Consider the following 14787-nt stretch of genomic DNA (forward strand, 5'->3'; position numbering starts at 1 on the left):
CTCATACTGACATAAGTCTTCATTACTGAAGAGTTAAATCAGTTTGAACAATAGTGGGATAAGAAGTACCTCCATTATATGGTTTGCCATTTATGAAAAGAAATTGAGTGACAAGAGAAAGTCTGTCAAAGATTCACTGTTTTTCCAGTTAAACAAACTTGGCCTCAGCATCCTTCTTAACACAGTGTTCCACATGGCCACTGTCAAGCTATTTGTACTTGGGGAAAAAAAATTATTTGCTATCCTTATTCCCAATATTTCTCAAATAGCAAACCAAATAGATTTTGGTGGCAGTATTTAGAGCTGCGTTGCTGGGAAGTGAGAAGCAGAGAGTCTGCATTATTACTGAGAGTGGACTCTCCCAGGTAGAGATCTGCTGGATATTCCTTAGTTAGGTTGCCCTGATTTTTAGCTGGGCACACGGCTGAGCAGAATAAAGCGCCACCTCACTACACAAAGAAGCTCCATCTACAAAGAAATGAGCATCCCCCTGAACTGGGCAACACGATGGCTCTGCCCAGAATAGAACCACCATTTTCCAGCTTCCCTTGTGGCCAACTGGGGGTAGTTTTCCAAGATACGATCAATGGCATATGAGTGGAAGATCTGCGTGTGACTTCTGAAAAAAGTTCTTCATGAAGAAGTTGTGCATTGCATGTTTTTTTTTTTTTTTTTCTTCTTCCTACTGGGTAGAATGCTGAGGCAATGGCTATAGTTTAAGCAGCCCTCTTGTCCTATCAGGCAACAGCCGTAGGTGGAGGACAGCAGAGCAAGAAGGTAAAAGAAGCCCGGGTATTTGATGACTGTGGAGCCATTTAACAAGCCCAGGACTGCTGACTCCTAAGTTTTGTTTACATGAGAGATAAATAAAATGTCTCCCTCATTAAAACCATTGTCATTTTGGGTTGTCTGACCCCTGCACCTTGTACCTAATAATCTTTACAAATATATTTCCCTGAATTTGTTCCCTTTAGAAAACCGATTCCTTTCTAAAGACTAATGCAGCTCAGAAATCTGGGGCAGGCAAGGGGAACAGGCTGGCCCTTTGCTGCTGGCCGCCCATCCACTCACTTTTGGTCTCTTCCAGTCCACCCGAGTGTGGTCTCGAGCATCACTATTCTTCCACTGCTGCATGATCTTGGCTGGGATGGTGTCTGTGTAGTTCACCAGCTGGAAACCTGTCACGTTGGCGCCACTCTCCTTGAATTTGTTTAAGTCAATGTCCATGAAGCCCTGTGAGAGGGGGAGGAGGGAGAAGTCAGAACATGCTGCCTGGATAAATCAACTTAACCTGTTCCGGAACCACAGAATTTTCCACTCTGTTCCACCAGGTGAAACCTACTCAATGGAGAGACAGTTAGGTCTCCTTTCCTTTGAACTTGGCTATTACTTAGTTTGTGCACAAAATTAGGATAGGAGCCAGTATGCTGGCTCTGCTATGCATAAGCCAGTAGTTATACCACTATTAACTAAGTTACTTGACAGTTTCTTGTCTGAATGATGGAGGTCCAGATGTTGGGGTAAACATGCAATGTAATGACACATGTCAAGTTCATGGTGCAGACCAAGTGATCAATAAATAGTGGCTGGGATTATTACGATGATACAGATATATAGCACAAAGTAGAAACCTCTAAGGAGGGAATAATCTCATCTACCATCCCAATACCCAATCATTTTGAGAGAAGAGAAATCTGAATTTCACTGGGGCAAGCTTCTATGAGTTACCCAAGGACACGAGCAAGTCTGTGGAAGAGGCTGAGTTCTGATCCCAGCCTTCATCCTCACCCTGTGCTCTTTTCCATAAAACAGAGTAAATTTTCACCACTCCATGAGACCTGATCAATTCCAGCACCCATGAAGGATTGTTTATTATAATGAAACTTTCCACTCCATTTGGTGAAGTTTACTGAAACTCAACTAGGCTTCAACCTTAAAAGGAAATCTTACATTTGTTTAATATATTTAATAATATGCAGTACTTTCATATCTATGACCTCATTTCAGTTTATCTCTTTTTAAGGTAAACATTATATGTCTATTTGCCAGATAAAGAAACTAAGGCAGAGTGGAAGAATCAACTTGCACAGAGTCATTTAGGGAGTTAGTAACAGAGAGAGCACCAGAACGAAGGGCCTCTGTTAGGCAATGGTTCACTCAATCATTTACTCACTTATTCACTGATTAATCATTTCAACAAACATTTTTGAAAAGTCAGTGCACTATTCTAGTAGTGAATAAAGCAAGTTCCTTTCCTCATGGAGTTTATATTCTAGTGGGGAAGATAGACAATAAATGAACAAGTAAATATACAGCATAGTATAGTATAATCTGGGATAGTATACTCCGTGGTAGCAATGAGTCCCATGAAGAAGGATGAAGAGAGGTAAGAGGATGGGAAGGGGCAGTGTTATGCTTTGGAAGGAATGATGAGGATGAGCCTCCCTGAGGAGGTGGTCTTGGCTTAGGGACCTGAGTGAAGTGATGCCTGTGTCTGAGCTATGGGGATATTTGGAGAAGAGCATTCTGAGCAAAGGCCCAGAGATGAGAGGATGACTGGCATATTCAAGAAACAGTAAGGAGGCTGGTATGACTGTGACACAGTGAGTTTGAAGAGAAAGGGTGGAAAGGAGATCAAAGTGACAGCCCAAAGCTGGTCACATAGAGCCTTGTGTTAACTTGGTTTTCTTTTTAGGTATAATTGAGGGCCTGTCCAGCAGGAAGAAAAAAATGGAATGCACAGCTTCTTCATGAAGAACTTTTTTCATAAGTCACATGCAGATCTTTCACTCATATGCCATTGATCGTATCTTGGAAAACTGCCCAAAGAATTTGAGCGGGATCATAAAGGCAATTCCCTTTCAGCTCCATGGCTTCCAGGAAACCCCCAAATTCCAATGAGTGAAATGCGAAAATGAGCAGGGGATCCACGGTCCATGGGAAAGTTCGGAACTGGGAGCCAAGAAATTATAGCAGCGGACCCAGCTCCCTCTTGGGATCCTAGGACACTGTCCATGTTTCTGAATTTCTCATTGGCTTTCTCTAATTTTTGTATCTGAAAGAATAGACTTCATGATTCAAAAACAACCCTCCCCCACCCCATGCCTCTAAAGTTCTGTGATTTTTTTATTGTTTCTATTTTTGTAAACAAAGCAAGCTTAGTCGCACTCAGAGCCTTTGTCCTTGCTATTCTGTCTGCCTGGAAATGTGATTTCCCTGTCTGGTTGCTTTCCATCATTTGGATCTCGGCTAGACTGCTCTCTCTCAGAGAGGTCTTTCCCTACTTCTTATCTAAAGAACCAGTTCTTGCCCTGTTGTAGACAATGTCAGCATCCTGTTCGCTGGATATTCTACTTTATATACTAACTGCAAACACCTGGTTATTCTGCCTACCTGCAGGGTAAGCTAGACATGTTGAGGAGTTAATATGCCCAGAAGCAGCTTCCAATCAATGACAGATAAAGAGTTAGTAGATAACGGCCCCAGAATCCTCTCCTCTGTGCGTCATGACCCTGAGGTGGGTTCTACACTGACATCTCGGGATTCCCTCGGGGACTGTGCTCCTTCAGTAGGCTGCAGCGTAGGCATCTTGTTGATGAAACTGTGTAGGTGGGCTTCCCTTCTACACTTCCCTTCCCTGCTTTCCCACTGGTGTTTTTAGGCTTGGCAACCAAGAAGCCCATTGTACTTGAATCCTTGTCTCAGGGAACTGCTTCCGGAAGAACATAGTAGAGTTACCCCCAGCACCCTATCCAGTCTGCTCTTTCTCAGTGCCCTGTTAGAGTTTCTCCAGAGTTTTTATCACCATTTAAGATTATCTTGTTTACTCATGTGTTCCCATATCCGCTTTCCTCCTATTGAAATGTCAGTTTCATGAGAGCAGGAACCTTTTTTGTCTTGGTCACTGATGTATCCTAGAACCTGCTCATAGAACAATGCTTGGCACAGAGTAGGTGCACAGTATATATTTGTTGAGTGAATAAATAAAAGCCAGAGACTTTCCTCAAGCAAGAAAGCCAATTATCCAGGAGAAATATGACCAGCAGGCACCAAATACCAGTGGGTGATTTTAATTGGTTGAAAAGAGAAATTCAGGTTGAAAATACCTTTTGAGTTTAACATGTTCCACAGCCACAGTTTACAGAGTTTCACAGATGTAACTGATTTGCACAATGGTTCTAGCAAGCTGTTAGTAAAGGTGAAATCAGAACTAGGTTCCTGTACCCAATATGCATTCCAAGACGTTACACCATTTAAGAGTGCACTCATCCCAGCACTGGTTAAAAGCTAGAGCACAGCTGAGAGATTTCTCATAGTTCTTAGAGACTTTAAAAAGAACATGTTCATAAAGTAACTTCGGGGAGATTGAAATAGAAAGTATCTCCTGCAGTCAAATTCTGTCTCTTGAAAATCTGTAACAAGGTCCTGGGCATTTCATACTGACTACTTCCATCTCAGACATAATGGAGGCCAAAGAAAATGGTAGAGTTTTCTCGACTGCTCAACATAAATGCCACTCAATCTTATCATCAGAATGTCATAAACAGGGTTAATGCAGCCACACCTTAGTTACTTATGATCAAACTAATAAGACTCTCCAACAGAACTCCCCTCCCTGCCCATGAAAAAATGGACAAAGAATACAAGAAGCTCATAGCTATGATGTTAAGTAAAAGAAACAAAATTAGGAAATAACTTGGGGTCATGAACTATATTCTCATCTAATAGCTGACATCTTCCCTCCTATGTAAGATTTCATGCTGGGAATAATAATCTTGCATCTCTACAATGTTTTTAATCACTAAGAAATGACTCTATTATAGTCACTAGACTAAATTTCTCCATAATTCAAGAAAATGAACACTGGCAATGTACAAATGTGTTCTTGACTAAGAAGGGGAAATAAAGGTGTTAACTCTTTGCCCACTGGTTTATGGGAATATTTAATTCACTCATTCTGTTCCCCTGGGAACTCTCATTAAATAGGGTTTAATTAAATAATTTTCTAATTTTCTTTGCCATATTATTAAAAAACCTTAGAGGGTAATATTTGGTAATTAGCACATTTTTCTTTATCTGCTTTATTTGTGCTATTAATTATATAGTACTATATAAAAATACTACATTGCTAATTATATTCTATTAAAAATTTTAACTATGAAGTTTGATTACTACTCTCTTTGAGCCATTTTGCCTATTTTACAACATGTTCCCAAATGCTAGGACCATTGCTCTATATACTGTGACTATTGACAAAAAAAAATGAAATAAATCTACAGAGTACTTGTTTTTTCAGGTTAGTCAGTGTTTTTCCAGCTATTCAACACAAGAATGCAGGTCTAAACCCACTCTCCTTCCACTGACCTCCCAGCACTGGCACCAGATACTTGTCTTTGAGTGACTGTTTCTCACCTAAAGTGAAGCTTGGTGATCAGCGAGCTCCTAGGGCTATCAGGTCACTGTGTTCTTGTCTGCTTCTTCTGCACCTCTGTAGCACTTTACACTGTCCCATGTCTGACTAATAAAAAATTGGTGAGAAAGGATGCCGTGTTTACTGTCATTATTAAATGCAAATAAATTGGCTGATAAACTGTAAGCTCTCAGGAAGTGGTTCTGAGGGACGTATCAGAATACCTTGAGTCACTTTTGCAAAATAGCCATCCCCAAGAATTATCATCCAGTATCCCTAAAGAGGAAACTGGATATCTGTATTTTGACAAAGCTCTAATGCTGTTGAATCAAAAATCAAGGTTCACTATATTAAAAATATAAGGTAATCATCAGAAGAATTCCAAATAATAGCATAACTAACAAACATTGAGAAGGGGATGCTGGGGGTGTATTATGAGCTGATTTGTCATCTTTCTAATGGGAAGTCAGATATGGAGTTAAAGTTGAAAAAGCAAGAAAAAGAAACATAAACATATTATGTAGAAGTGTAAGGGAAACCATTAAATAACCAAATGTAGAAAAGGTTTTAAAAGGTACTTCTATGAAGTATAGAACTGGAAAGAATGGGCATTTATCTTTTATTTTATACCCTTCTGTAATATCTGTTTTATCATGTGAATATCTTATATTTTTAATACTATTAAAAAATAAAAATAGATCCTCAGATAGCTCTAATGTATCTTAGATATCATCCATTAGACACTGTAAAGTAGGGGAGGAAGTAGCAGTGGCAGGACAGGGGAGAGAAGTTGTTGCATTTATTAAAGCTTTGTTACGGTCTTTTAAGAGAGCCCTGCTTAATTTTTTATCTCCTGGCCTGAAATTAAAGCACACTGGTGCTGTTAAATGCTCTACTGAAAACAGCTCCATTGCTTATGAGAATAACAAAAATGACAATAATGGCTAAAAATGCCCCTTCATATGCATTATATAACTTTATTCAAACAACTTTGTAAGAGTTTGGAGGTTACTGCAATTTAAAAACAAAAGAGTAATGATCATTTGAGATGTATTTTAAACATTTTCCAAGCCCTATTCCTGAGTCAGGCATTCTGTTAAATGCTTTGTATACATAATCCTCTAATTCCTTAAACAATTCCAAGAGGTAAATGTACACAGTAGACATCTAATAGTTATTTGCATAAATGAGTGAGTGAGTATCCATCCTAACTTTCTGTTAAGGAGCTACAGCTAAGAGACCTTTGGAAATTTCCTTGAGATCACACAGCAAGCAAGAATTCAAACTGTGGTCCAACTATAAAATCTGTCTCTTCTTCCCAAATGTATTCTACTGCCACACCAGTGGAGAAACACGAGTTTAGCTTTTGGATAGTGTGTCCAGATAGTTCCAGATGAAGAGGGACAATGAACCTCCGACTGTGGCTGGCACAGTTAATAGCCAGAATATGTCTTACCCTGCCAGAGCAGGGGCCTTCAAATATAGCTTTCGGTCTTGAAGGAACATTTGTGGGACTGCACTAGGTTTCTCTCCTTGACACTAACCTCCTAAGGGTCTTTAGATGTTTCCAAAGCTTCTAATTTATCTGAAGCCCATTAGTGCCCCCCTATTCCACATCTATGCAAGGGGCTAGCAAACTTTTTATGTAAAGGGCCAGATTATAAATATTTTAGGCTTTGCAAACCATATGGTTCTTGTCACAACTAGTCAGCTCTGTCATTGCAGCATGAAAGCAGCCATATATAGAAAATACTAATTTAATATTACTATTTAGTATGTAGTAATTTACTATTACTGTTTAGTATAGTAATAGTAATTTTTTTGGGGGGTATGGAAATTTAATGTCATATAGTTCCACATACTATAAAATATAATTCTTTTGATTTTTTCCCCAAAATTTAAAAATGTAAAAAACTATTCTTAGCTCATGAGCCATATAAAATCAGGTGATAGCTGGATTTGACACAGGGACCATAGTTTGCTGACTTTTGACCTATACAGGAGCAAAGATTTTGGAGAGAAGACCAAACCCTTCATATTGTTCAGACAGGGAAACTGAGGCCCAAAGAGGGGAATAGTGGCTTAACGTTATATGGTTGGTGAGAGGATTAGTTGAGAACAGAATCTGTCTCCTCTCTATATCCACTGTAGGAGGTAACACAATGCTGAAAAGCCGTTTGAGTACAACGATTGGGAGTGAATGTGCTCAATCAAGTAAACTAGCTAATATAGTCACTCCATCTATCACATGCCAATTATAATTTTCAAAGGATTAGAATGAAAAGGCATTTCAAGTAATTATGATATCCTAAAGAGATGTTTAACACTACAACTATATTGGACATGCTTTCATCTTGCTGTGAAGATTTGGAGAATGCTTTAAGAATCTTAAAGAGGCTCTGGGCCATCATTATGACTATTAATTATCACGTGCAATTAGAAACAGAAGAACTGATTATGTGTGCCTACTGGTTACTTAACCTCTCTGAGGCTCAGTTCTCTGGTCTTCAAAATGCAGATATAGCACCTACATCATAGGACTGGTGTACAGTTTAAAAGAATTAATAAAACTAAGCACTTAGAATCGTGTCTGGCACATAGTAAGCGCTTAATGAATGTTAGCTATTATTATGATCATCACATTCACCATTATCATTATCATCGGGTCAAAAGAGGTTAGGTGTTAGAACTGCTTCAAATACAGGGACTGGGTCAGGCAAGAAGACTGAGAGAACATGAAGCAGGTGTATAGGAACATAGCTTTCGAAGGATGAAAAGCTTTATCTTCAAAGCTAGATTTCCTTTGCTCTGGGATTCTTTCAAGGGGTCACATACAAGCTGTTCAGCCCTCATCATCCTGCCTGTGCTGACACCATACCAGTCAGAAGGAAGAAGGAGCATCTAACATCGTTCAAGGAAACGGGCAAGTAAGGTTTATTAAACAAATCCTGGGATACTGGAAAGAACACTTCCTCCACCCCATCCCCTTGAGATCCACAGGAGGTAAGATGAGAGAAAAATCAAAGAACTTGTACTTTATACTCTGGATGGCACAGGTTGAACATGCCAAGTTTCCCCAAATTGTCAGATAAAATCTTAGATGACAGCTCCATAGAGAGAGTAGTTATAGGAAACTGTGGTTTAAAAAGTCTTCTTGTATTAGAAGTATTTTTTTTAAAAAGGGGGAATTATCAGCCTAAAAAATTATAGAAGACCAAGAAAGTAAGTGAAGGATGTATCTGAGCCCCAGAAGAGTTGTCATGGGGAAGAGATGGATGATTTGTTCTCTGAGGCTCTGGAAGGCAGGCCAGAGCCAATGAAAGGGCAGATGTCATAGAAGGCAGACTTTGGCTAAAACAATAATTACAAGTACCTAACATGTATCAAACTAGTAGAAACTGTGCTAAGTGCTTTATTTGTGTTATCTTATTTAACCCTCACAGCAATCCTGTAAAGTGGGTACTATTATCATTCCCATTCACAAATTAGAAATTAAAAAAAAATGAGGCTTAAATTAAGGGAGTAGTTCTTGCTCAGTACAGTATAGCTAGTGAAGGACAGAGACCATAGTCCAACAAATAACAAGACTCTAGGACTTGTTTTATAACCACTGTGCATGAAGCCTCCCAACCGCTAGTGAGGCCAATCTATTCATTTATGTCCTGTCCTGCAATGAAGCACTCAGAGCAGCACACATCTTTATACTAAGAAAGAAATATCAGGCTTCCATGAGATCAGGGCATTTCCCTTAGCTCTTTTAACATGTGCTGGTACTTGAAATGTGAACCACACAGCACTTAATTCCTATCTCTTCTAGGCCTCTCCTAGCTTTCTCTTTGAGCGTGCAGGGGCCCTTCTCATCTTCCCTGTGAGACTGTGAGCTCCTGGAGGGCAGGGACGTTGGCCCCCACAGCATCCACACACAGTACCTGGATGAGGGTGCACGCTCAATACATGTGGAGGAATGAAGGAACTGAAAGTTTTTGTTCACCATTTTCATGATTGTTTTTTATAAGCTTCAATCCTATCACCTCTCAGCCTTAGCTTTTGTCTTGTGGATCAAAGAGGTCTTCTTACTGACTTTTTTGTGTAGTCTATGGTGAACTAGGTCATAAATAAGAAGTGTCAGAAAAGAGTTTTAGGGAGAACCACATAAATGCTGTCCTGTCTTTGAATCTCATGAGTTGTTTGTCCTTGGGCAATGATCTCAACCTGTAGAGCCATTAGTCGACTTATCTGCAAAATAAGAGCTTTGGCTACATCAGTGATCTTATAAGCTATGTTCCTGGTTGCAGGCATTTTAGAAGTTACCATATTAGGTTAGGGAAAGGGCAGAAAGATGGGGTCCTAGATCCCCACTGTCTCTCTTCCACCATAGTAGCTCTGCTTTTTGTCTGTTTTATACACGAGAGTTCTCCCCCAAGATTCCATTTGAAAATAGAGCTTCAAACTAAAAAGTTTGGAAACTTCTGAGCCACTTGATTTCTCTCTTAAGGGCTCTTCCAGCTTTGATCTACAATTCTGTGATCACACAGGTATGTGAGCATGAATATGGATATGTGTGAATTTGTGGAATACTCCTGGGATGAAGACTTAATTGTGTCCTCAAATACCCATGTCTCTGCATAAAAGTCTTCACATTTTCCTATTTTAGCCACTTTAACCAACCAAACCTTTAAGGTGTCCTCTCCCTATATAATCTCTGGTAACACAGAGGGTAGTCTGTTTCTCTCTAATTAAATAAGGTATTGTAGCTGTGCTTAAATCAGTGAAAACACCATAAATATTGGGGAGAAAAAAGTATTTGTGTTGACTTATCCAATTACATTTGGAACCAGGGAGGCACACTTGGATATCTATAAACACACCGACAGACATACCTCATGCAAGTATCCACTATTGACAAAGCGTTGTAAATGTCAGTCAGGGCCTCACAGACTAATTTCTCTCAGTCCTGGGATTTAGGATAAAATGCTGGCACTTTGTGGCAGAAGGTCAGGGACTCCAGGTTGGGCTATTGATTGCAAGGCTGCATGGGTGTACTACCTGGCCTGGGAATATTTGGTCTTCCAGAGAGTCCCTTCATCTTTATTCTGCCCTAACTGTTGTAGTCAGGAATGACACCTGGCAAAGCCATTTCAGAGCAAGAGCAAATTTCCTGGTATGAGGTGGGCACTTATGGCTACAATTCCCAGTAGACTTAAAACCAATCGCATCTTCCCTTTACATGACAAAACCTTCCTATCCAGAAAAGGCCAAGCAAATACTCATAGCATGCCCATCTTTTGACGAAAAGCCAGTTTACACCTTCACAGGCCTCCCATATAGTAGGTGCCCATTGAATGTCTGATAAAAAGAAGAATGAAAGTCCAAACATGATAAATATGAAAGCTACTGGGAACCAGGTAAGAAAGATTCTAGTTAATCATTTATTTGTCCATTTACTCATTCACTCATGAGTGCTTAATACTGTCAGACCCATGCTAGACACAGGAATGCAGCAGAGAAGAAGACAGGTGTGGTCCTTGTTTTCAAGTTACCTAAGGTCTAGTGAGAAAGGCCAATATTACACAAGTAATTATAGAGCAAAACCAGTGGACCCAAACTTGATCTTGGAGCTCAGGGAAGGCCTTGCAGTGAAAGCAATGAAGCCTGAAAAAAAAAGTGCCTTTGGTTGGGTGAAGAGGGCTGGGAACACTCTAAGCAGAAAGTTTGCATGTATTGAGGTTCCGAGTCAGAGCCACAGAGGGTTACTGCCCTCTGTCACAGAAACTGCCTGTGCATGTCAGCCTGGATTCAAATCTCAGCTCCACCACCTCCTAGCTGTGCCACCTCAGGAGGGCCACTCAACCTTTTGGTGCCTCAGTATCCTTTGCTGCAACATAAGGATTATTATGGTATTTCTCATAGTTGTTGTGAGGATTAACTATGTTATATGTCAGATTCTTAGAGAACCGTGCTTGGCATATAGTAAATATTTACCTAAAATCCTGTGTCTCCTGGAGCTCCATTTCTCTCCCACTGTACTTTCTGTCTTAAAAAGAGGGATAGGTAAGGAAACAAGGACTGAACTGTCTTAGTTACATAGCTCACCAACCATCTGCCAAAATTAGTGTTAAGGGGTCTCTCTTGCTTCAAGGCTGCTGGTGACAATGAGTTTCCGTGCTCTGTCAGAGCAATCATAGCCACTGTCTTGCGTATCTGAAATGGTCCAAAGGATGCTGACCCAGCATGACAAAGGCCATTCCAAATCAGCCGAGGTGTGCATGGTTTGCAAGATCAAAAGATACCAACACCAAGTGCTTGAGATTAATAGACCAGCCTCTTCCTTAAGCTTCAGGGAGCCAATGTGGCTTTGAGAGATATTTTTTGATAACTCTGAACTGAAGAGAATCTGGAAAACTAGAACCCTAAATCACACAGCCAGGAAGATTGTTTTGATGAATTTTTTCCTTTTGAAAACATTATGCCAACTGTAGAACAAATTGAGATCTTCCAGAAAAATATGATTTGCACAAATGGTAATGAATAAGTGACAGAGTTAGGATGAGACCCTGGGCTTCTGCTGCACTCTGTGTTCTAAAACTTTGCATACATTAACTTGTTTTATCTTTAGTTTATGAGATCCACATTAATATTCCCACTCATAGGTGAGACAGCTGAGGTACAGAGAGAAGTGACTTGCAACGGACAAACGGCTAGTAAGTAGCTGAGCCAGATTTCAAATCCAGGCAGTTTAAGGAAGAAAGGAGTTTACTTCTTGGCCTTGCTCAAGTATAATACCAGTCCTAAGAACTGCAAAGGTTTCCCCAGTTTGGGCAGTGTGGCCCAATGGAGAACGAGCCTAACCTTTGGAATGGGAAAGGTTTTAAGTTTGAATTCCAGTTTTAGTCAAATGACCTTACAAAAGGTTTTTAAACAACTTGAACTTCATTTTTCTCCTCATAAAATGGGACCAGAATCTTACTTTTCTTGGAGGGATATGGAAAATCTTGGGGATCTCTGGGGTGAATTCTCTCAGAGGATGGGGATGAGTACAAAGAGTGACCTAGACTGGGATGCTTGGATCACCTTGGAAGAGAACATCCTTTGGCATCTGGGGTTTGTCTTTCTATCCACCCACTCTCCTTTTCCTTCCAAAGGCTCTGGGCAGTGTCAGCTCTGGTGATCACAAAGTGTCTGTTACAGAAGAGTGAGGTGAGAGCAGAGCAGGAGAGGGAAGGCTGTGTGGGAGGAAGAAGAGGAAACTGGAATAAGCTTCATCAGCAAAGAGAGTCCTTGAGAGGGGCACAGTGGGGAGGAGGGAGCACTTCTGAGCTCCCTCTCTGTCTCTGGCTCTGTCTCTGGCTCTGTCCCTGCCCCACCCCCCAACAAGGAGGCATATGAGCACACTGAAAATGCAGTTGGGGGAAAAGAAGCAACAAAGAAGGAGCAAGCGATTGCTCCAAATCCTACCCCAGCTTTGCTGTTTAACTTCTGGGTGACTTCAGACAGATCACCTCCTTTTTCTCATTCTTGAGTGTCCATTTCATAAAATGAGGGGCAGGGTGAGATGAGTTTCATAGGTACCCTTCAGCTCTCACTCTGCTGGATTCTTCAAACAAGGGTGAGGGCACACTCTTTACATGACTGCTGGCCTTGTGGATGCAGCCTCACGAGCCTTCCCAGACACCCCACAGCTCAGGCGGCCTCCCTGGCCTCTGATCACCATACTGTGACAGGGCAGGTGGCCATCGATGGGGCTTGGATACTTTCACAGGCTGTGATTTTTCTCTGGCATTCTTTTGAGAATGTTATTTTACATGTTCTAATCTAGCTGGAACACAAGGTCAGGTTGCTCCTGGGACAAAGTTCAGCCTCATGCTTCTTAGTCCTTGCATGAGACCAGTGCAGTATCAGGCACACGGACAGGCCTTGTCCATGTTTGGTGGCTGTCTGGATGGCTGTAAGAACCACATCCTGAGAGAAGGCACTGGGGGAACAGGAGGGTGTCCAGACTGAAGGCGCAAACACTAAAGAGTAAGCAAGGTAGCTGTTTTCAAATACTCAAAGGTTGCTTTGTGGGAAGGCAGCAGACAAGTTTTGCAAGAGTCAGAGGGCATGTAGAGTCAGAAGTGATGAGAGGGTGACACAGGGTGAACAGCACACAGACCATGCCCTGTTCCAGGAAGAGTGCAGAAACTGAGCCCTTTGAGAAGGAAAAGGGCTGCCTCAGAGGTAGGACTTTTCCATCACTGGGTATTATTCAAGCATGAGCCAGATGGCTGAGTTTCTGTTGGGGACGTTGTAGAGGAGATTCTGGCTCTCTACATGAAGTGGGTTAGAAGCCCTCTTAGGCTTGTCTTTAACTACTTATTTGCATATTCAAAACTAAATTCATATTCCCACTCCCTCTACTTCTTTTAGCATAGGTCTAAAAGATTTTGCCTTTAAGTACATTTGATATGTAGGTGCAGACATTATTTTCTAAGAATTTGTTTTATTTACTAATTCATTCATTCGTTGACTTTTTAAAGCACACCTGTTATGTGCAACTCACTTTGCCAGGCACTGGGAATTCAACAGAGAAAAAGTCACACACAATCATTCCTCTAGGACCTTGTAGATAAACAGTGAGGAAGACATTAAATAATAGAGAATCAGTTATCTAATCTCAAGTATAGTAAGTGAAAAAATATCTGGGGCTATGGTAGCATAAAACAGGTAGATGTGATTTCATCTGCGAGAGCATTGAGGGATCTCACTTAATTCTCATAAAACCCTACGAGGATGTACATAATATCATTCTCTTTTTTAGAGATAAGGCAACAAAAACTCAGAAAAGGTGGATAAATTGATTAATGTTACATAGCTAATAAGTATAAAAGTCGGAATTCAAACCCAGAACTGGCTCCAAAGCCACCCTTCCCAACTACTACACCACCTGCCTAACCAAAAGCTGCAGAAACTAAACATGACTGTGAGGTATGGAGCCAACAGGAAGAGAGGCACTGAAGAAAGTGGATGAGCTCAGCTTTGCAGAAGGAGTCGACAGATTTATCTCCATAGGGGAGCAAGGAGACTAAAGAACAGCTTCTGCTCAGGGCTGATCCAGCAGAGGAGCAGCAGCATGGGGCTGGGGGCTTGGGCTAGCTGCCAAATAGACCAAAACTTCCAATCTAACATTCTACAGGAGTTAATCTGCAAGCACATGGCAGAAATGATCAACTGTCCTGATTCCCAAGTACCCTGATAAGACCTGGAACGGGCTAACTCCATCATCTCTTCCTCAGCTTCTGCCACACTGGAAATCATCATTTTAATAAAATTCCATCAATGTAGTTGTAGTTCTTATCTTTGTGACTCACCAGAAGCAAATCTTAGACCAAATGAATGTT

The 14787-nt window shown here is 40.9% G+C and overlaps 2 protein-coding genes across 4 annotated transcripts in view; both read right to left on the reverse strand.

Annotated features, from left to right (window-relative positions):
* Positions 1-14787, reverse strand: part of LOC126956755 (ubiquitin-conjugating enzyme E2 L3-like) — a 1010865-nt gene that overhangs the window by 968856 nt on the left and 27222 nt on the right. The gene's annotated exons all lie outside the window — the stretch shown is intronic.
* The window catches only part of GRIA1 (glutamate ionotropic receptor AMPA type subunit 1), a 323641-nt gene that overhangs the window by 135428 nt on the left and 173426 nt on the right, over positions 1-14787 (reverse strand). For all 3 annotated transcript variants that reach the window (XM_050793915.1, XM_050793914.1, XM_050793916.1), the window contains one exon: positions 1072-1233. In XM_050793915.1, coding sequence (XP_050649872.1) covers positions 1072-1233 — 162 coding nt within the window. The remainder of the gene's footprint in view (positions 1-1071; positions 1234-14787) is intronic.

Source organism: Macaca thibetana, chromosome 6 (genome assembly GCF_024542745.1).
Source record: "Macaca thibetana thibetana isolate TM-01 chromosome 6, ASM2454274v1, whole genome shotgun sequence".
In the NCBI taxonomy this organism is placed as follows: Eukaryota; Metazoa; Chordata; class Mammalia; order Primates; family Cercopithecidae; genus Macaca; species Macaca thibetana.